Raw genomic sequence first — 23,422 nt, forward strand, 5'->3', positions numbered from 1 at the left:
TCTCCCCTTCGCCAGTCAAACTTTAACAACTACTGAACTTTGGGGCAAGTACCGGTAAGTGTGATCCCAAGAGAGGGAGGCTTGGAGAGATTGTTGCAGCTGTTTATTCTCTGGCATGTTTTTGCTATTTAACAGGTCAGGAGTTTCTCCGTCTACTTAGGCAGATAGGTAAACTCCAGTCCTGCATAGTTGCAGTTTGAGGCAGTTTCCTTATTCAGCAGCATGTTACAGTATGCAAGGAGCTGAATAAGAGACAGGACTTCTTGGCGTTCTCATGAAAGAACGATTCAAATATTGATGAAAATTCCTTCGACTTCTAACAAAGTGCTTCTAACTAATAACAACTACATGAAATGTTCAAATGATATAAAAATGGCCAACCTGATGATGAAAGTTAATTACTTAACAACACAATAATAAGAAATCAACAACTGTGAACTTTACAAGTAAACAGTGAGATCTAGTAATTAGAAACAAAATAAAAAGTCATTGATAAAGCAGCCAAGGAGAGTTGGCTACAGGCTACTATCATAATGTGACTGTGATAATTCTTCAGGAAGCACAATCGTCTTCCTCTCTGCAGGGTATCTCTCCTGCCTTTGGAGTGTTTGCCCCTTGATGTCCATTGTCTTTGCTTTTACCAGGGTTTGTTGCAACATTCAATAAAGTGCTGTCTCTTGTCAAAGGCAGTCATTATCACCTACCTCTGGAATTCAAACATTTGATCCACGTCTGCACTGAAGCTGTGTGAGATGTGGAGCAAAATGATCCTGGTGCAACCCAGACTGAATATTGGTGAGGAGGTGCCACTTGAAAGTATTGTTGACAACTTTGCACATGACTGAGTCTGGCCTGATTGGGCAATAATGATATTGGATATGTCCCATGTTTTTGTAAACTGTTAAAACAGAAGAAAGTCTCATGATCACCCTCATCCTCAGTGCCAGTAGGGGCAACATTCAAGCCAAGACTGAAGTACTCACAGCCATGTTCATGATCCTTCTCAGCTTCATATTGTGGGATAAATGCCAGTGTTGTATTCTATAACTTGGCTAGAAGCATGGCTAGTTCTGGAGCACAGGTCATCAGTGTTACAGCTGGGATGTGTCTAATCCCATTATCTTCTGTGGATCCAGTGCTGTCAGCCATTTCTTAATATCTTATGGAGTGAATCAATTTGGCTGAAACCCGATTCTGAGAAGAAGCTCTCAAGGACAACCTTCTGCTTCTATTTTCTATTAACTGAATTTAAATTCTATAGCTGCTGTGGTGGAACTTGTACTTGATGCCCTGAAATGTTCAGTAATTAAGCCACTTCACTGCCCATGTAACCAAACTATTAGCAGTGAAAAATTAGGGGAAATTTCTTCTTTTTCTCAGGAAAAATAGTACTTTTTGCTTACAGATATTGTTTCATTGATCCTTGAAATTATTTGTTTCTCTAACTTAAGGCACATTTCCTAATAGAACTTGCAGAAAGGTTGTTGAAACTAAAGGTATTTTCTCTTTGTTACAGTATGAAGTACATATACCCCACTAACTGCTGCTAATTTTTTTTCAAGAATGTCTCCTCCCTGTAGAAAGCAGCTGCACAGCATGCTTTCCATATCGAGTCAGTCTGCGGGGAAGTCGTTCTCTTAATGACTTGTTTGACGATCCTTGAAAGTGAACTTGGCTGTAGCCCCAACACTCAGCCTATTAATTGTTGTTGGTTTAGTTTGAATCGTAATGTTACTGGTCGACTACAGTGTTTAATCCGGTCTCATGTATATTTCTTGTTTATTTTTCCTTGGAAGGGACTGTTTGTTTCAGATGAAGTATAGCTCTGCTGCTAGCTTCATTTACACCACACTACTAAATAATTAATCCAATATTAACCTCTCCTGTACCCGTCAACTTGATATTTTTGTTCAGATTCTTCATGATTAAAAAGGAAATGAGATACTCCTGATAGTAACTGTACATATCTTTAATTTTTTTTCTTTGCTTTTTATGGAATAAATATTGTGACATCACTGCAGTTTGAACTTTGGGTTTCAGTGGTAGAATATGAGCAGTTGGCAGAAACTCCAAGTTTTTTTTAATGGGATTTGGGCTGTTCCTTCCATTTCCAAAATGTTTCTGCCAATGGAAATGATGACAAATGATGTCACAATGGAAATAATGATCTTAAAAGAATATCTGCAGTTTATTACCTAGGGCTAATAAATGTTGCTTTTTGAGACTAGGAACTATAACATGTTATTCCCTTGAAATTTGGTGAGTACTTGAGCTGTGCAGACTGGAGAGCTCTTGGTTTCAATCCTTTCTTTGTTCTGCATTAGCTTTCTGATTTGCTTCCTGTGTGGTGTTAATGTTTACCTGCCAGTAAGTGGCTGCACAGTACACATACTGACTCAGACTTGAAGTGCAAGGCATTTTCATTCTTGGGTCTCAACTCACACAGAATGCTGGAGGAACTCAGCAGGGCAGGCGGTATCTATGGAGAGGAATGGATAGTTGATGTTTTGGGTGGAGACCCTTCTTCAGGACTGGAAAGAGAGGGGGAAGAAGACAGAATAAGAAGGAAGGGGTAGGGGAAGGAGGTGATGGGTGAGACCAGGTGAAGGGGAAGGTGGGTGGGTGGGAGATGGCGTGGTGAAAAGCTGGGAGGTGAGAGTTAGATAGAAACATAGAAAACCTACAGCACAATACAGGCCCTTCAGCCCACAAAGCTGTGCCCAACATGTCCCTACCTTAGAAATTACTAGGCTTACCTATAGCCCTCTATTTTACTAAGCTCCATGAACCTGTCTAAAAGCCTCTTAAAAGACCCTATTGTATCTGCCTCCACCACCATTGCCGGCAGCCCATTCAACGCACTCACCACTCTGAGTAAAAAACTTACCCCTGACATCTCCTCTGTACTCCCCAGCACCTTAAACCTGTGTCCTCTTGTGACAACCATTTGAGCCCTGACTATCCACACGATCAATGCCTCTCATCATCTTGTACACTTCCATCAGGTCACCTCTCATCCTCCTTCGTTCCAAGGAGAAAAGGCTGACTTCACTCAACCTATTCCCTAAAGGCATGCTCCCCAATCCAGGTAACATCCTTGTAAATCTCCTCTTCACCCTTTTGATTGGAAGAGGTTAAGAACTAAAGGAATCTTGTAGGAGAGAACAGTGGACCATGGAAGACAGGGAGGGAGGAGGGGAACCAGAGGGACTTGATGAGGACATGAGAACAGGTAGTAGGGGAGCCAGAATGGGGAAATCAATGTTCTTGCTATCAGGTTGGTGGCTAACCAGACAGAATGTGGTCTGAACTTATTGTTATTGGTCAGCTGCAAACTCAGAATGGAAAGAAACCGGCAGCTGTCTGGAGGACAGAAGTTAATTCTACTAGAATTTGCTGTCCAACTGTAAAGAGCTAGCAAATATATCAAGGGGAAACTGCCACAAAAGGTCAGTGTCTCAAGAAGGTTGGAGTGTCTGCGGTTTGGGCCCTTCAGAAGGCCTCCTGCCCCTACAGGTCCCTGAGAAGACAAAATCGACAGAATTGCTCCCTGCTTTAACCTAGTGGGAAAGTTGTGGGCCTTTCCTTCTCAGACACATTCAAATTCAATTAGGATCCTAAGGAAACAATGGATTTTGCAATTAGTGCCAGTTGAAGTTCTTACTCCCAGAGAGTATCTCCTGCAACCCTTTCTGAAAGTTAGAATGGAAGCCAGCAGATTTCCAGTGGAAAGAGAGCAGTGAGGTTTAAACCTTCACTGACGCCCTGAAACATTTCATCAAGCAAAAAACAAAAGAAAATCTGCAGATGCTGAAAATCAAAGTAATACACACAAGATAGAATTTTGGCCTCCATATTGTGTGAGGGATGTGAAGGCACTGGAGAGAGTCCAGAGAAGGGTGTCTAGACTCATTCCAGGTCTGCAGGGTATTAGCTATGAAGAAAGATTGAAAGAATTACATCATTTTAGCCTAAATGGATGTAAGCTGGGAAGAGACATGATAGAAGTTTTCAAAATCATTAAGGGTACAAGTAAAGTGGAAGCCAGCTGCTGCAGCAAAATTAATCAATCATCAAGGAGACTGGGCCATAGGTGGAGACTTCAGACTAACATCAGGAAATAGTTCTTCACACAGCAGGTTGTGGACACATGGAATAAACTATTTAGTTGTGTAGTTGAGAGTCTTCCAATCTAAACTTGATAGTTATTTCAACACTATGTGAAGAGGAATTCGGCAATCTTTGTTGGGTCAAATGGCTTGTTCTTGTCAAAATCTTTCTAATGTTCTAAAAAGTGCCAGAGGAACTTAGCAGGGGCCAGGCAGCATCTATTGAAAAACGTAAACAGTTGACTTTTGGGCTGGGACCCCTCATCAGGCCTTAGCAGGCTAAAGTTTGAAACTGTGCAGTTGAGGATATCACTAAAGATCAATGTCTGCACTTGCAATTTATGATTTAGATTGCTTGAGCATGTTCATATCTTCGGTCTTTTTACTAAAACATTTGTTCAAAAGTGCGACTTCATGAAGATATGGGAATAAAAAGGCTCTTTATCCTGCTTTACTCAAGCTACATTATGTTACTGGCAAAGAAAATAATATCTTTGTCAATCCAGTGTAATAGATGCAAAATATTACTGATAAATTGTGAAATACCTTGTGGGCTGTACTTTCTTCAGCTGACTGAATGCGAGTCATTCTAGGTGTTAGTAGACAGTACAAAGGTATAAACACATATTGCTGGATAACATCCAGTCGGTCACCATTTATATTCTGCCCCTCGAACAACTATTCTGCAACTTTGTCTGAATCACGTCAGCAGTTTCTTGATGCTTCAAGCAGACTTGATCCTGAGTTTTATAGGGTAAGGGAATGTAAAGATGAAATTTATCAACAAAGGTGTATCATGTCATTAATGTCTAAAAATGGCTCAATGTGCTTTGTGATACTGAGACAAAAGCTTAATAAAGGAAAAAGGCATAAAAGGGGATTTTGGGGGAGAACGGCTTTTGGAGGAAATTCCTGATCTTAATGCCAAGATGGGCGGAGACCAATGCTAGGCGTGGAGAGATTAGGGGTGGGAGGAACACCAAGTTGTTAGAAGATTAGTCAGCTGAAGAAAATTTACAGTGCAGGGCAGGAGTAAGGTTGCAGAGGAAAGGGAGATTTGGTCAGGATAGAATTTCAACAGTAATGAGAATGCCAGTTTGGGGTGATTGACTCCTCTTGTTGTTTAGAAAGAGGTAAGGATTAATCAACAATGCAAGATAGGTTGTGGACAATTTTGATTTGATGCTTGTTGTAAAATGATAATAATAAGGATGGTTTGTAGAAATGTTCTACAATGTTGATGTTTATCATTCTGTGCTGAGCTGCGTTCATTACGTAGTCATCGTCAAGTCTGTTTGAAACATCAAGGAACTGCTGTCTTTGTCCAAAGAAGGTTGCAGAAGGCAAGTGTGTCCATGGTTGTTCAAGGGGAAAATACAAATGGTGCACTATTGGAGGGTATCTGGTGCCAGACATGCAGCAAATCCAGATTAGCAGTTAAAGTCTGACAGGAGTTGGCAAGGTTGGGTCACGTGACCTTGCCTGTTACAACTGCCAGCCTTAAAAAATTTCCAGACCCTGCCAGGAAAGTTGATGAAGCAAGCCGAAAGTCACAATTAAAGACCCGTTGCAAAGATTGTCAGCAGTTGCTGGGCCCAGGCAATTTCTGGGCACCTGGTGGGAGCAGCAAATGAATATCATGGCCCCACAAATTTTAGAGATTCTAGGAGAGGAATTCTGGGGGGATGTGAGATAGTGGAAGTGCTCTTTTCACCTGTCCAATAGAATGGACAAGGCTTGAAAAGTACCTTGGCCTTCTCTGGCCAATCTTCTGCCTGGCATCAAGCCATGTTCGTGATGTCAGGCAGAAGACTGATGGGGTTTCTGACGCGTAACATTGTGCATGTCTGTCGCCTTTCAGCAGGAACCCCTTCCGAGGTCAGTATAATCACTGGTGGGTAAGAGCATGTCAGCCTGGACAAGAATTTTTAACTTGTTTTAGGATTTTATACCCTGAATAGAGTAAACGTTCTCTCATTTCTCTGTACATTATATACATGTATATAATTAAATGACAATAAACTTGACTTGATTTTAATGATTTAATACTTCCCTGCCCGCTGGGATGGCAGGTGCAAAAATCGGAGCTGTTCGTTTAATGCAAATACATTTTACTGCACTATCCAGATATATTTTATATATATATATATATATATATTTTTTTTTTAATCATAGATTTATCTTTGTGTGAATGGGATTCTTCCTCCAGGAAATGAAGAAAGAATCTAAAAATACAAATGCAGGGAGGCAGCACATAAAGGCTAAATTTGTGGCAGTATTTTGGGGATTAAGATCATTTGCTCACATCTCAACAATACTGAATTTCAACACCTCTGATTATCTCAAACTAGTATCGGGCTTGGGTTTGATGCAAGTCCATGATATAAAAACTTCACAAATTTCACGCTATTGCAGTGCCAACGACCCGATTCCATTCCACTGCTGCCTGTAAGGAGTTTGCACGTTCTCCCTGTGACCGTGTAGGTTTCCTCCCAAATTCTGAATCACTAGTTAAATGGTTACATGGCAGCACAAGTTTGTTGGGCTGCACAGTTACCATGTTGCATCTTGGAATAATTTCTTTTTAAATGCTGTTTAATTCTGAGGAGAATAGTTCCCTTGCACAGGGTGGCCTGTGATGCTGCTGACATCTTTGTGCCATTTAGGCTGAGCCACAGGATTTTATGTTTCAAAATATAGATTTAATTTTCCATGTGTAACAACTTGTGCAGTGTTATTGAAGAGACATTACTGCTTTGGGATCTTGTATACTGGCATTTAGCAACTTTGCGAAAATTGAGGAGAAGATAAATTTTGTTCGGAAGGTGATTGAAATTGCAAAGCAGGCAGGAGTAAAGTATCCTACTACCAAACACATTTTTACCTCTCCTCCCTCCCTCCGCTTTCCACAGGAATCACTTCCTCCATGATTTCCTTGTACATTTGTTCCCCCCGCCACCCCTCCACTAATCTCCCTCCTGTCACTCAACCCTGCAAGCGGCCAAAGTACTACACCTATCCATTCACCTCCTCCCTCACCTCCATTCAAGGCCCCTGAGCAGTCCTTCCAGGTGAGCCAGCACTTCACGTGTGAATATGCTGGAGTTGTCTATTGTATCCTGTGCTCCTGATGCGGCCTCCTCTACATTGGTGAGACCCGTCGAAAACTGGGGGAACTACTTCGTCAAGCTCCTCCGCTCCATCCGCCAAAAGTGGAAATACCTGGTAGCCAAACATTTTAATTCCCATTCCCATTCCCATTCCCGTTCTGAACTGCCGGTCCACGGCCTCCTCTTTTGCTGCAATGAGGCCACCCTGAGGGTGGAGGAGCAACACCTCATATTCTGTCTGGATAGCCTCCAACCTGATGTCATGAATATCAATTTTTTCTTCTGGTAAAAAAAAATTCCTTCCCCCTCCCCTCGTCTTCTCTTCCCCATTCTGGTATCTTACTGCTTCTCACCTGCCTATCACCTACCCCCTGGTGCCCTTCCTCCTTTTATTTCTCTTATGGTCCTCTCTCCTCTCTCAGCAGATTCCTTCCACTCCAGCCCTCTACCTTTCCCACCCACCTGGCTTCACTTATCACCTTCTAGCTAACCCCCTCCCCCTCCCTCCCACCTCTTTATTCTGGCATCTTCCCCCTTCGTTTCTTGGCCCAAAGCATCAGGCTGTTTGTTCATTTCCAGAGATGTTACCTGACTTACTGAGTCTTTCCAGCATTTTGTGTGTGTTGCTTTGGACTTCTAGCATCTGTAGAATTTCTTGTGTTCAGTACTAAATTTACTGTTTCAGCAAGTGAATTTCTAAAATTATCTTGCTTAAATTTTTTAAAGCGATTCTTGTTGAACTAGAGAAGAAGATTGACATTTAGTTCCACATGCTGAGGTAGTATTTATCAGCAGGAAGTAGGCCATTGGATTCCACCTGGAAAGACCGGTCTGTCGTAGATTTGGGTGGGGATGTGTTGTTCGTACGTTGGTAGGATGTGGGTCCTACTCTCTCTTATACTGTGAAGCCTGAAGAATACTCACATGACATATGTTTTTTATAAAGTGGAAACCTGTATTGAAAGCAATAAGAGCTCCATATGTGGAATGACTGCCGTTGCCAGTCCCTTATGGAGGCTGCTTTCTTAGTCATTGTTGGCTTGTTCCTGAAGTGTGTGAGAAAATGAGCTTTATACTAAGCATTTAAAATAATAGTTCCCTACTTCCCGCTAAACACAAAGCTCCACACATACCCATATCCATATCTTAGGAGCCACTCCTCAGCAAAGACAGATACCATAATGAATTCATCACCAGTTCTCATGTATCAGCCCAGCCTTTAGCCACCAAAGGAAAAGAGTGTTCAAAGGTCAAGGCTTCAAACAGAGAGCATCGCAAATGGACCATTGGGCAGCAGTGATCTGGTTTCCTGTACACTCCTGTGATTTGTAATGCCCTGTTCACTCCCATTGAAACACTCTATAGATCAGATGACGGCAGTCTGACCTTGCATGATAAGTCTATCTTTCTACTCTGCTTGATTCAGACTGTTTCCATTTCAATGTCCAGGTGGTTGGGCTGCTGTTGCTGGAATCTCATGCAGAACCATCAGTCTTTTATAACCTGCCCCACTGAAGTCCTCTGATTCTACTAAACTGGCATTGTGACATCCTTTCTCTCTGCTTTTTTCTGCTGGACAAATGTGGTGACATGTATATATTCTGACAGTAAATTTTACTTTGAACTTCGAATGTTTACACTCATGCCGCATTCAGTTTTGGGGACGGAGGCAGCAGCTGCAATTGTGAAATTGAAAGACAAAGTGGTCTTCCTTACTCATGCACCATCTGGCAAGGTTTTAATTCTTGAAAGGACTAAAACCAGCAAGCTGCAAAGATGTAGTTGTCATGCTGATATTAATAGGACAAAGTTCACTCAGTGTGAAAATCAGAAGAGTTACGCCATGTAGCATTAGTTCTGACAAGAGCTACACCTACTCCAATACCTCCTCCCTTGCTACAATTCAGGGCCCCAGACAATTCTCCTAGCTGAAGCAACACTTTACTGTGAGTCTTTCAGGGTAATCTACTGTATCCAGAGCTCCCAGTGCAGCCTTTGGTAAGACCCAATGCAGACTGGGGGGTGCAATGCAGCACATTCCACGACCAACAACTCACCAGCTGTGCTGGTCCTGGGTCATCCCTTGTGCTAACACCTGGATCTCCTCAAGCCCAGTCTCAGAAGGAGTATACAGAACAAACAGCTGAGTCAAATTGAGGGCTCCTCAAGCAAGGAGGTTCAGTGTTCCACTCCTGGACAACTCCTGTTCTCTTCTTACGGGAAGCAGTCTGGTAAACCTTGTTGCCCTCCCTCCACGGCAAGAACAGTCTTCCACAGGAGACCAAAAATGCATGCAAACTCCAGACGGCATCTTGGAAAGCTCTGTACATGCTGCAGCGAGATATCATTCTTCATTTATTAAAATCTTCTTGCAATGAAGATCAACATACCATCTGACTGCCTCATTGTTTGCTGCACCTGAATGCTTGCTCTCAGCAACAAGTGTACAACACAGCTCACATCTTTCCTTTTTCCATTGTATCACCTTTTGGATTATAATGACTTTCTATTCTTAGGATTAAGGTGAATAGCCTCACATTATTCCACATTAAGCTGCATCTACCATGAATTTGCCCATTAACCCGACCTGTCTCATCAGCCTCAGAACTTGTACTGTCCTTCTTCAACCACCCAAACTTGTATCATTTGTGGACTTTGAGAAGTTAAGTTTATTTCCCTCATTGATGTATATCATGAATAGCTGGGGCCCAAATCCTGATCAGTGCAACACCCTGCTGTATTCTTATCAAAAATATTGGAGGAATATGTGAGGAGATGTGCAATTTATGTGAACCAAACGTGTACATGTTACAGTTATAGACTCATAGGGTAATTCAGCAAGGAAACAGGCTCATCAGCCCAAGTCGTCCAGGCTGAGCAAAGTACCCGTGTAAGCTGGTACCATTTGCCTGTGTTTGGCCCATGTAAGCTGGTGCCATTCACCCATCTTTGGCCCATGTAAACTGATACTATTCACCCATCTTTGGCCATATAAGCTGGTACTATTTACCCATCTTTGGCCCATGTAAGCTGGCACCATTCACCCATCTTTGACCCATGTAAGCAGGAACCATTTGCCTGTGTTTGGCTCATGTAAGCTGGTACCATTCACCCATCTTTGGTCCATATAAACTGGTACCATTCACCCATCTTTGGCCTATTTAAGCTGGTACCATTCACCCATCTTTGGTCCATATAAACTGGTACCATTCACCCATCTTTGGCCTATTTAAGCTGGTACCATTCACCCATCTTTGGCCCATGTAAACTGGTACCATTCACCTATCTATGGCCCGTTTAAGCTGGTACCATTTTCCTGTGTTTGGCCCATGTAAGCAGGAACCATTCACCCATCTTTGGCCCGTTTAAGCTGGTACCATTCACTCATCTTTGGCCCGTTTAAGTTGGTACCATTCACCCATCTTTGGCCCGTTTAAGCTGATACCATTCACCCATCTTTGGCCCGTTTAAGCTGGTACCATTCACTCATCTTTGGCCCGTTTAAGCTGGTACCATTCACCCATCTTTGACCTATTTAAGCTGGTACCATTCACCCATCTTTGGCCCATGTAAGCTGGTACCATTTTCCTGTGTTTGGCCCATTTAAGCTGGTACCATTCACTCATCTTTGGCCCGTTTAAGCTGGTACCATTCACTCATCTTTGACCTATTTAAGCTGGTACCATTCATTCATCTTTGGCCCGTTTAAGCTGGTACCATTCACTCATCTTTGACCTATTTAAGCTGGTACCATTCACTCATCTTTGACCTATTTAAGCTGGTACCATTCACCCATCTTTGGCCCGTTTAAGCTGGTACCATTCACCCATCTTTGGCCATGTAAGCTGGTACCATTCACCCATCTTTGGCCCATTTAAGCTGGTACCATTCACCCATCTTTGGCCCATTTAAGCTGGTACAATTCACCCATCTTTGGCCCGTTTAAGCTGGTACCATTCACCCATCTTTGGCCCATTTAAGCTGGTACCATTCACCCATCTTTGGCCCATTTAAGCTGGTACCATTCACCCATCTTTGGCCTATTTAAGCTGGTACCATTCACTCATCTTTGGCCCATTTAAGCTGGTACCATTCACCCATCTTTGGCCTATTTAAGCTGGTACCATTCACCCATCTTTGGCCTATTTAAGCTGGTGCCATTCACCCATCTTTGGCCTATTTAAGCTGGTACCATTCACCCATCTTTGGCCTATTTAAGCTGGTGCCATTCACCCATCTTTGGCCCATTTAAGCTGGTACCATTTACCCATCTTTGGCCTATTTAAGCTGGTGCCATTCACCTGCCTTTGGCCCACATAAGAAGTTTGTACATTCTCCCTGTGACTGCTTGGGTTTCTTTCAGTCCTCTGGTTTCCTCCCACTTTCGAAAGATGTACCAGTTAGTAAGTTGAGGGTGTGGGCCAGAAGCATGGTGAGACTTGCAAGCTGCCCCCAGCACATTCTCAGACTGTATTGGTTGTTGATGCAAACAAAATGCTGTATTTTGTTGTATGTTTCGATGTGCATGTGATGTATATTACTAATCTTAATACTCAACCATGAAGAGTAACTGATATTGTTGACTTTTAATAGAAGCATAAAAGTTTGGCTCAGATTTGATCATTTTGTGTGTGTTTGAATTTCCAGCATCTGCAGATTTCCACATGTTTGCATTCTTTGAGGGCTTTGGACAGCTGTTGTTTGACAATTGAACAGCTATTTGGTGGAATGTATTATTGTATTAAACCATTTTCAGCTGACCTTTTGGAACATGCCAATGATTTGAGTGGCTGGTTTTAAATTTCTGTGTCTATCTAGCTGGTTAGATTTTATCAACAGTTCAGAATTAATTAAATTTAGCCCAAACTTTCCCATAATACTTGAATTACTGAATTGAGAGTAAAACGTATGATTATCATATCCATTGAAAAGCTTTGTATAAATGTTGATTGTACAAATGATGTCAAACTCCCTTTTAAAGTTTTACTGAGCATGGCCTTGCTTGTTCTGTCAAGGAAAACAGTATTGGTTGAAATGTTTTTCAACCTGTGACTACACATTTTAAAACATTTATGTATATGTTTGCCTGCCATGGAATTTGTATATGCAGCCAATATCCCTTATAGTGGTGGTAGCTCTTCCAGTGCCAGTGTCTCAGGTTTGAAACTGCTTTTGTTGAACTAAATTGTTTTCTGTAACCCATCCAAGTATCATGTCAATTTTCTCACCGAGGTATATTTGCTGCTTCTTTATGATTTTGAGCACCATTTCAAGTTGTCATATCCTTCTCTGAGTTTATTTCCCATTCAATTTTACCTCAAACTGTTCTGTCAATGTTCACAATAACTCCTTGACTTGTCATTCTGTGGTTACTTTTATTGCTCTTCATGCATGTTCCCCAGTTCTCTCTAAACTGTACTCTCCAAATGGAAACGTCTACAAAAGTGGTCAGAAACAGAAAAGTCGACAAAAAGTGTTGGGTACAGCCCAGTCCCATCACAGACAAAGGCTTCCTCATCATTGAACACATTTCCAAGGAGTGCTACCACAAGAAAGCAGCATCCATCATCTAGGTTGTCCTCTCTTCTCGCTACTACCATTGGGTAGGTGGTACAGAAGACTTAGATCCCACGCCACCAGGTTCAGGAATAGTTATTACCTTGCAAATATCAGGCTCTTGAACCAGTGTAGATACTGGTTACTCTCCTTAACAGTGACGTTGCTCCATAACCTACAGGCTCACTGTCAACGACTCTACAACTCATGTTCTCATTGTTATCATTTACGTTTTTAATTATTTGCACAATTTGTCTTTTGCACGTTGATTATGTATCAGTCTTCCTTATGTATATTTTTTCATAAATTCTGTTGTATTTTTATTTCTTGTAAATGCCTGCAAGAAAATGAACCTCAAGGGTAAGATATAGTGACATATAAATGTAATAAATTTCCATGCCTGGGCTGGAGAAGGAAGTCCCAGATCGCTATATCTGGATTTTCAAAATAGTGACAGTCTAGCCTTTCCTTTCACTGTAACCTTCTCCTGCCTTGAGCCCTCACTCCCAGTTTTTGATCCCTGAATTTAATTTAAAACCATTACTCACCCCAATTAGTGATGGGGTTGCAGCCCTCATTTCCACTCTTTTAAGTAGAGATAACATATGCAGTATTTGGCGGTCATTCATCACCAGAGCCGTCCAGACCACACAAAGCACCCTGCCGGACCCTGCTCACCAGTTTTCTCCTATATACAATGTTACGTATTCAGGCAACAATAATTATAGATGAGTTAGACGAAGGGTTTTATAACAAATAACACGTTTATTAAACACTGATAACAAACCCCCTTCAAATGTAAACAAACCCAAACAATGATCCGAGCTCAGCTGCTCAAACAGTCCTTAATAGCGTTGCAGTCCCAAACAGTCTTCAAAGCGGTATTGAAAAGAACTCAGTTCTTTAACGCGATATGCCGAAAGAAAGCAGTACTTTAAAACGATATGCCGACAGTTCAAAAGCTCACGGTACTTTTAAAAGGAGAGACTTTTTAAAGCGATGTAAATTCTCTTCCACGTCGATGTCCTTCGATTCCCAGCGTCGAACTCCCACGTCGAATTTTATTAAATATAACAACTTAAAGTGACTGACCTTCCTTCCACAATATTCTCAATCTCCCGCTTTTTCCAGCGGAGACTATCATGAGAATAGTAAACGAAATCCTTCCGAATGAGGATCACACAAGGTCGAAGTCAATCCATCGAAAATCGATTCTCCTCGATCTCCATTTTCCAAACTTCACTCTCCCTTAGCAAAGAAACCGTTGGCTCTGACCTTTTAAACTTTAGGCATTATATAAAACTTCATTTTTAACTAAACTGCGTCATCACATTAAATCACACCGTAACATGAAGTCATCTTGGCAAATCTAGCCACGAACTGCCCCACCTGACAGGGTGGGTCTTCCTTTTATACCCTGTAGAAAAAACCTGTCACATGACCTCTACTGGCGGGAAAATGACATCACTCCACCATCACAAAACCATTACCTCATGTCCAGTATAACTTCAACCCCAGTCACGTGACAAGGGTACCACTGTCACGTGTCACGGGTACGTAACAACAAACAGAAGTATTTCCCTGCATTCACCAATGACCACAAGTGGGATAGACTCATGGCCTCCTTCAGCACAAAGACTGAGTCCTTGAGTTAGCAGCCTCTACCATTTCCTTCTCTTTCTTTGGCATATCGGCTTAAGCTATTACCATCTCCAGCTCTGAAACTGGGTTTTTTTTCTCTTTCCCTTCCTGTGCTATCCTATTCATATTAACCATGCTCCATCTCACAGGACACAATTCTCATTGGACTGTTGGCCACATAACTTTTCTTTCGGGCTGGGTGTTAAAAGTTCTGTTCCCTTGGCCTTCTCTTTAAATCTGTCATCGTCATTCCTGTCAAGAAGGCAACTCTATGCCCGTCTCCCACCGTCACTGCTCTGTTCAAGCTCTACTTTCATTGCCATTCAACTATACATATTCTTATGTTTTGTAACTTCGAAACATTGAACTAATTCAAAGGAAGACACGGGAGTCCGAAATGTGAGGCTAACTTCATGTTTGCCTTAAGCAAGGTGCACACATATCACATGGTAGTGTGATGATGCATGCATTTCACGTCTTTATACATATAACATGTAATTAATTATTTAAATGAACAGGAATACTTAACCAACCAGTATATATATATATATATATATATACAAGATTACGCAATAGTACTTAAAAATTAAATACACAACACTCCTTCCTGTTTAGCTATAAACTCCAACTCATGAGAGAATGCATCTCAACTATATGCACAGTCTATTATATAGTACAGCTACCACATATATACAGTCATCCACAGCATAGTAAATTTTAAATTCTCCCATTCAGGCCTAAAGATTTAACTGGTGTGGAGGCTTTCTGACTCTTGAGGGATAACGTCTTTCCTGACAAGGGGGATCACTCTGCTTGGCTGGTGAGATTTGTGGCTGTGAAACAATCTCAAGTTCTGGGGCTTCCTCTGTGCTGGTTGTAAGAGTTGTCTCTGAGATTGTAGAAAGTGGTTCTGACAGCGGTAGCCCCCTTTCTTCTTCAACCTTTTCCTTCCTCTATTTTGATCTTGGGAAGGTGAATTTAGTTCACTAGAGTATTCTCTAGAGTAATCCTTCCACTGCCCCATTTACGATCTGATCTCTGCTCTTAGTTTCCTCATGCACATCTGACAAACCCTCTGTTTTTGTATCGCCATTGGCTCCTTTCTTTGACACTGGAGCGCAGCCCCAACGGGAGGGGCCAGTCCCCAACCCAGTACAGAATCCAGTGGCAGGCAGCCAGCTCTTGCATCTTCTTTCTCAACGGCTGCACCAGGCAACACCAAGGCACGCGGGTCTTGACCACGCAGCAGCCGAGGCAACGCAGTTCCCCAGCTGTCAGTCTCGCCAATGAACCAGTGAATTGTACCTGCAGAGTTCCATATTACCATTGTCCAACAGGGTCTTGTGATCTCCACAAAAATGTCCAAAGTAATCATCGTCTCTGACTCTTTCATCTACGGGTGGCTGAAGCAGGTTGTAACACGGTACACAAGAAGTCCCTCTCCACTGCTATCAAACAATTTGCAGCTTGCTATTTCCAACAGTACTTGGTGTTCTTAATATCCAGCAGAGGCTTGCAATCATGAAAGAGATGTCAAGGGTGAATAATTACACCTTTGGTTGGACCCAGAGAGGTAGCTGTGTCCAAATACGCTGCCGTTTTACCGGAAGAAGTCAATCACTAAGTTATTGACTTCATGAGAACTTTAATTAAAGTTTTCTACACAATAGACCCTGTTAAAGGTCTCCATCAATGTTCTCGTTTAACTGGGTTATCTGACTTGGGGGAAAATAAAACAGTAGAGCTATTTTTATTGTGACATATTTTCCTACTTTTAATCCAAAGATTAAATCTTGGTAAAACCTACATATGCAACTTGCTGATTCAATAAAAAATAGCAACCTGTCTGGACTGACTGTCGTACCTTTATTAAAACCTCCAATGGCTTCTTTCATCTCATCTGTACTTATAACTAATAACAGCTCCCTAATCTGTATCAACTCTTTGAAGAACTTCATGCTTCAACCTTCATCAATAACAAACTGTCATTGTAGCAAATTATCTTTCTTAGTGCTTCTCAATCTACATAGAAAATCAAGTATCACTTTAACTTCTCCCTCTCTATCTCTACTAACCCAAAAAAACTCTACTAGTCCTAAAACTACTTGAAATACAGTGGATTTTGGTAATTGAGACACATTGGGACCAGTACATTTTGGCCCAATTATGTGATTGCCTGACGACTAGTTAGAAAATAATTCAACAATTATTTCCTGCCCCAATTAAGCAGTAGAGTGTCCCAATAAACGAAGGGAATCCCAGCTATTTTCTCAATTGGCTTTTGCTCTTTAAGAGTTGTCCCAAATAAGTGGTTGCCCCGATTAGCCAATTAACTGGAATCCACAGTATCTGTGTCCTTTTTGCCTCCTGCATGTCCACTGTACATACTGTGTTCCATTCTGTTCTGTGCATTTATATCTGAAGAAGCATCTTCTCTTCCTGCACCCAAACTGTTACTAATCTTCTGCTTATGGGTTGAGTTATTTTTCTTGTTTACTTACCTGATGTGAACACAGACTGATGATATTCAGCTCTACCTCACTGTTGCCTCTCTCAACATCTCCAGTGTCCCTAACTTAGCAAATAGTCTAACATCCAATTCTAGATGAGTTAAAATATTTGTAAAACTCCAAAAATCCAGTGGGGCTTTAATACTACCAGACCAGCAGATTTTCCAGTGTATTGGGTGTTACTCCTATTAATACCCAATCATTTTTTATTTTACATTTTTACACGTTGCGCAGTATATACTTTGTGGTAAACTCTGAGTTTCAAGAGGACAGAAATGTACTCTACCAACATTTAGACCCTGGCTTTGCCCACAAACCTGCCTATGTTCTTGACCACTGGCATCCCAGTATCCAGTTCTGGGCCTGACTGCACAACTGTGCCACAGTCTGGACCCCAGCCTCAGTTACACTTATCACTGGAACCAATGGCCCATAACTTTCCTCTTGGAGTTGAGCTGTTGAACCTGGCCTTTTTTTTTTGAGGTGTTAACCAAAGTCTCGAAGGTGCAGGATGCTTGTGGCGTGCCGCGTATGGGCTGGGTCGAGGTGGCGGGCTCCAGGCCTGAGAGCAGAGAATGAGCCAATGTTTGGCCATCACTGGAGCAGGCTTGGGGGCAATTCAATGAGGCAGAGTCGAGGCGGCGGGTCTCAGGAGTGGTAGGGCCTGGGTCTGAGAACAAGGAACAGCCCCGGGTTTGGACGGTAGTGGGCCAGACTGAAAAGGTCAGATGTCGGGGCTGGAGGAAAGGGGCAGCCTCACTGTTCCGCGCAGTTTACTCATCTCTGTGCTGAGCTGAGGCTGTGGCCTGCAGCAAATGGGCTCCTGAATCGGCTGCACTGACGACTGGCTTGAAATTCAATTCTGAATGTTATTTGCTTACTTTTATTGTTTGCACAGACTTTTTTCCTGCATGTTGAGTGTTTTGACAGTGTTTTTTCAGTGGGTTCTATTGGGTTTGTTTTGTGGGTGCCTCTAAGGAGAGGAATCTCAAGGTTGTATATTGTACACATACTTTGATAATACATGTACTTTGAACTTTGTACTTGTATTCTGTGTCCGGTCACACTAATGAGTGTGCTGGATTAATGAGCGAACTAAATGCTGAATCATCATGATTTTCAAATTAGTTGATGACAATTCATTGTAATTTTCAAGATTGGGAAAAACTAAGGCTATTGTCTTCAGTCCTTGCTCTCAACTCTGTTGCTAATTATCCATCCCTGTGTCAGCTCTAACACTAATCCAGACTTTATGCAAACCTAATATCATATCTGACCTCCAGATGATTTAGCAGCTGGATTCAGTGTCCTCGCGAAGAATACACTTCCACCTGATTCTGCCTCCGTCATTTTTGTTTGTTTGTTTGTTTGTTTTTATTTATAGGCACAGCATGGCCCATGAGCACACACTGCCCAAGTACACTCATGACCAACAGGGAGAATGTACAAACTCCTTAGGTCGCTGGCACTGTAATGGGAGTTGTGCTAACCACTAGGCTACCATGCTGCCCTTCTTGCTGTATGCCTCTTTCTGAAAACATCACCTAGGCCTCATTATGAGTGGATTTGATTACTGCAGGCAAAGGTCCCATTTTCTATCCTTTGCAAGCCTGCATTATCCAAAACATTGCTGCCTCTCTGCGAATTCTGTTCACCTGTCACCTTCTGTGCTTCGTAGCCTGTGCTGTCCACTTGCTCTTCTGTAGCTCAGTTCTGGGATTCTCCTTCTTGTTTTCTGATCCCTTCCTGACTTCATCTTTTCCTTTACGCTTCGAGATACCTGCATTCTTCAATTCTACCGCAAACCCTGTTTCAGTCATTCCACAATTAGTGGCCGATTCTCCCCATTGTTCCTTTCAGAGGCCTTTTAAAATCTAGCCTAATAATCCCTTTTATAACTTGGTGGTGACTCTTGTTCTGTAATAAGACCATAAAACATAGGAGCAGAAGTTGGCTATTCAGCCCATCGAGTCTGCTGCACCATTCAAACATTGCTGATCCCGGATCCCATACAACCCCATACACCTACCTTCTCGCCATATCCTTTGATGCCCTGACCGAAAAGGAAACTATCAACTTCTGCCTTAAATATACCCACGGACTTGGCCTCCACTGCAGTCTGTGGCAGAGCATTCTACAGATTCACTACTCACTGGCTAAAAAAATTCCTCCTCCTTACCTCTATTCAACACTCAATTTTGAGGCTGTGCCCTCTAGTTCAGAACCTCTCCACCATAGGAAACATCCTTTCCATATCCCCCTATCTAGTCCTTTCAGTATTCAGTAGGTTTCAATGAAATCCCCCTGCGTTCTTCTAAATTCCAGTGAGTACAGGCCCAAAGCCAAAGCTGCCAAACACTCCTCCTATGTTAACCCCTTCACTCCCAGAATCATCCTCATGAACTTCCTCTGGACTCTCTCCAATGACAATTCATCCTTTCTGAGATATGGGGCCCAAAACTATTGACAGTACTCCAAGTGCGGCCTGACCAGTGTCTTATAAAGGCTCAGCATTATTTCCTTCCGTTTATATTCTATTCCCCTTGAAATAACTGCCAACATTGCATTTGCTTCTTTACCACAGACTCAATCTGTAAATTAACCCTCTGGGAGTCTTACACAAGGACTCCCAAGTCCCTCTGCGCCTCTGATGTTTGAACCTTCTCCCGATTTAGATAATAGTACACAGTATTGTTCCTTTTACCAAAATGCCTCTTGAAGCATCATGGGAAGTTTTACAATGTTAAAGCTGCCACACAAATGCAATTATTGTCCTTCTAACATTTAATAGTATCCAGTTTTAATGAGAAGAACTTCTGTTAAAGGATTCAGATGACTATCTTCACTTACTGGTATACCATGAGGACCCGTAGTTAAAAGTTGGATGTGTTTTATTCAGTACAAGTCCAATTGGAAGATTATTAGATTGGTCTGTAATCAAACTGCTTTGCTGTGCTGAAAAGTTTTCACAGGTGGGAGATAAAAAGCAGTCACAGTACACAGTGGTACAAGACAGAGAAGTTTGACGGTATACAAAATCTGGAATGTGTTTTGTATTCTTTGGTTTCAGAGTTGGCACTGTAAAGTTGCCAGTATGATCATCCATCAGAATTAGAAGTGAAGTTATAATTTGCTTTCAATTCAATGAAACAGGATTTTTTCCAATTAGAGTATAATCCCTGGCCTTTAACTTTGAGTCTAGATGCTTGAAAAAAGGAGTTTGCCCTGGCTAACACTGTGTTTTCCTGCTTTGTGAGTTTATGTCCATGCCTAAAGTCTGGCATTCCAAAAAAAAATCTCTCTTTTCTGGTTACTCAGTTTCCACTTAATTAATAATCCCCACCATTGCACAATGATTTACAATTGGTCTTGCTGGCTTTTTTCCTGTTCATTTTTTACTCTATTTGTTTGGAAGTGCTCACAAATCTGGACTAAACCATTTGACATGGGGGAATGATTTGGGGATTTTTTTTAAGCAGTTTTAGCAAATATTGGCAATCTCAGGTGAGGGAATTGGAGTTCATTATAAAAACATTTGTGAGCTCTGAAGGAAAAACAGGAGGTGGAGTTTTTGTGGCAATAGGCTTAGGGTTTAACAGCTTGTAGAATATAAGAGAGTGGACAGATGAAAGGAAGGAAGAAATTCCAAAGTTCTGAGAAATAATTAGAACAGGAGATTGTGGGATTTGTCTATCCCCTTAGTCAGGATATAGGGAGGAGCAAGAGCATTGCAAGAGGATGAGAAAGAAAAAGAAGCAAATGTTCGGAGGGACAGTAACAATTTAATTTTGTTTACCGGCAACGAGAGGATTAAATATTGTATACTAGTGCCATTTGTGACGGTTGAGAGCACTTGGACAGGACAGTGTCAAGCTGGGAGAGGGACAGGATCGAATCAAGAAGGACAGTGGGAAGATCAAGAGGTCAACTGCTCAACTGATGAGCAGAAACCAAGGTCAGTTGTCTAGTTGGATGAGAAGCAACAAGCTGAAAACCTGGAATGTAAGATGTCAGAATTAAAATAATTAGGTAAAATTTTAAAACTGGAGAATATGTGTCTTTTACAGCAGTAGAAGATTTATGTTCAGACAGTGAAGACTTGGGAAAGAGAGCAAAATAATTCTATTTCAGTCCAAATGCATGTTATAAATGCCTCAAGTTTAACTTAATGATGCCATAAACTGTCAAGAGTAATGCTGTAATGTGCAGTTGTACCCCTAAATAATGTCATATTTGCAGAGCATTTTGGTTTCCTGCATGTCTTCTAAATGCGTGTGTGTGTGCGTCTGTCTGTCTGTCCATGTGTGTGAAAGAGAGAAAGATAGAGTTCCATGGTTTCTTTACTTGAACTTCACAGTGTCTGCCAGATTAAATGATGATCATAAAAAGTTTTGCTGTTGCCACCAAACAAATCGAGAATAACATGCAATAGGTTGTAGGGAAATACCACACAGTTACAGCAGAATGGGTTTTGTTCCAATCTCTTGGCAGAGCCGCATTCTGCCTGCCTCATGTTAGCACAGCTGTTCACAGCCTTGCTCAACAGTTTTGCTGTTTGTTTTGTGTGAGACATTCTTTTCCAGGATTCAGAACTAGCTGTGCACCGGGGAAGTGAGTTTGCTGATGGAAAACTGGGTTATTCAGATGTAAAATTCAAATAGGATTGGTTCTTTGGATAGAATTAAGTGAAGTTATGGGGCAATTGGAAAAGTATCCATAAAGAAAAAGAATTTTGATCAGAAATCAGAAGAAACTGAATGCTAAAATAATATAGTATAAATATGGCAATATCAATATCATTGTACCAAAAATGAACAATAACAGTCAGAGAACTTCCTGTGACAGGATATAGATTTCTGGGTTGGTGACAGTTGTCCAGCTTTCCACTGAAAAGTTTTACACTGGTGTGTTTTCATGGGGCAGTGTCATTTTATTTGAGTAATAGAACTTAACTAAGCTAGTAAAAGTAAGTTAGTGGTGTTGGCTCATTAAATATTCCTTGTTTTCATTTGTTGCTAACTGGATATTATTAAAACTATTAACACATTACCCATTTCAGATTTACCTTCAGATTTCTGAACCAGTGGGAAATAAAACTAGAGGTTGAAATGTTTTAGTCTGTTTCATTTACAAACAAGTTGAATATCAAGCATGGTATTTTACACACTCATCTGTTGTTATGAGAAATGTTTGTTGAAGGTTGGAGGGACTTTTGAATAAATGCTGCGGACTGTTAATTTCCCTCTGGGGTTCCACTGAAGATGAAGGGAATTGTATCCTATTGTGCATTCCATGGGAATGCTGAGTTCTTCTTATATGGATATCTTGATCTAAACCAGGTACAAACTGAGGCTACAATTGCCCTGACGGTTCAGTAGGGTGAAAGCTCTCCAGTGCTCCCCTTTCAACAGGCCATGGTTCAAGAGGCACTGATTTGATTCAGTTACTAATATACCACCCACAATTATTTGCCCAAAAGAACTCCAATTTTATGAATGTCCTACCTCCTCATTTATTTTCCCCATACTCCAATCTACAAGAAACATTAATTCTGCTTAGGTGGTGAAAGAATAAGGGGGAATGAAGTCATGCACGTGTCGACCATGTCACAGAACTTCAGTGGAACAGTTCGGTCTCCACAGGGTTACACCAACCATAAAAGTATTTGTAGAGAACTTCTTTAGCTATTATGTTGTCACATTTATTAATGTTCAGTTACATTATAATATTTTATTACCAAAATTTAAGAAAGGAAGTAGAAGTTTTGGTTAAAAAACTTCTACAAAGAAACAGTATAGTTAAGTGATTGATATTTCCAAATGACTAATTATTTGTTTTCCCCAACAGCCATGGACCATTATCTACAATAAAAGCAGCTATCAGAAGAAGTAAGTAAGCAAAATCTTATACAAAGGTTTGTTAAATAGCAGGCTGCAGCTAAAAGCATTCATGAGGAGGCCAAAGACATTACTAAACTCACCCTAGTGACTGCTGACAGCACAAAATGGTTTGCGGGAAGCTTTGGTGTGGTGCCAACAAGGAGTGTCCAGCAGCCAAACAAATGATTTTATAAGTCCTGATGTAACAAAGGAGAAAGTCTGCACTTCATCTTTTAGATTTGGAGGGCAAAGTTTAAGGCATTGAAACTGAAAGAAGCCCCTTTGCAGATGTTCCATATAGTCATGAATGCTTAGCCAGAATGGTGATGTCAGATATGGAAATTCTCATGTGACTTTCTGCTGTTTTACAATAATTAGGAAACCTTTTGAACACTTACCACTCTTAAAAACATGCTTGCTTTATGAGGGTGAATATTACCACCATTATTGCTCACTTAGTACTTATGTACTCAGCTGTGTTTAAGATCATTGGACTAGCTTCAGTATCCCCAGCCATTCACCCCCCATTCTGTGAAGTGATTATTTTGATCAGTGTTCTCCATCACAGTAAGTAGTTCCATGTTGAAATAATTGACACACACGTAGGTCTTGAAAGC

General features: G+C 41.4%; 1 protein-coding gene across 3 annotated transcripts in view; it reads left to right on the forward strand.

Moving 5' to 3' along the window:
* sh3d19 (SH3 domain containing 19) overlaps positions 1-23,422 on the forward strand; it is a 132,582-nt gene that overhangs the window by 51,522 nt on the left and 57,638 nt on the right. For all 3 annotated transcript variants that reach the window (XM_073042902.1, XM_073042900.1, XM_073042903.1), the window contains exon 3: positions 22,774-22,814. In XM_073042902.1, the coding sequence (XP_072899003.1) occupies positions 22,774-22,814 (41 nt within the window). The remainder of the gene's footprint in view (positions 1-22,773; positions 22,815-23,422) is intronic.

Source organism: Hemitrygon akajei, chromosome 4 (genome assembly GCF_048418815.1).
Source record: "Hemitrygon akajei chromosome 4, sHemAka1.3, whole genome shotgun sequence".
Taxonomy (NCBI): Eukaryota; Metazoa; Chordata; class Chondrichthyes; order Myliobatiformes; family Dasyatidae; genus Hemitrygon; species Hemitrygon akajei.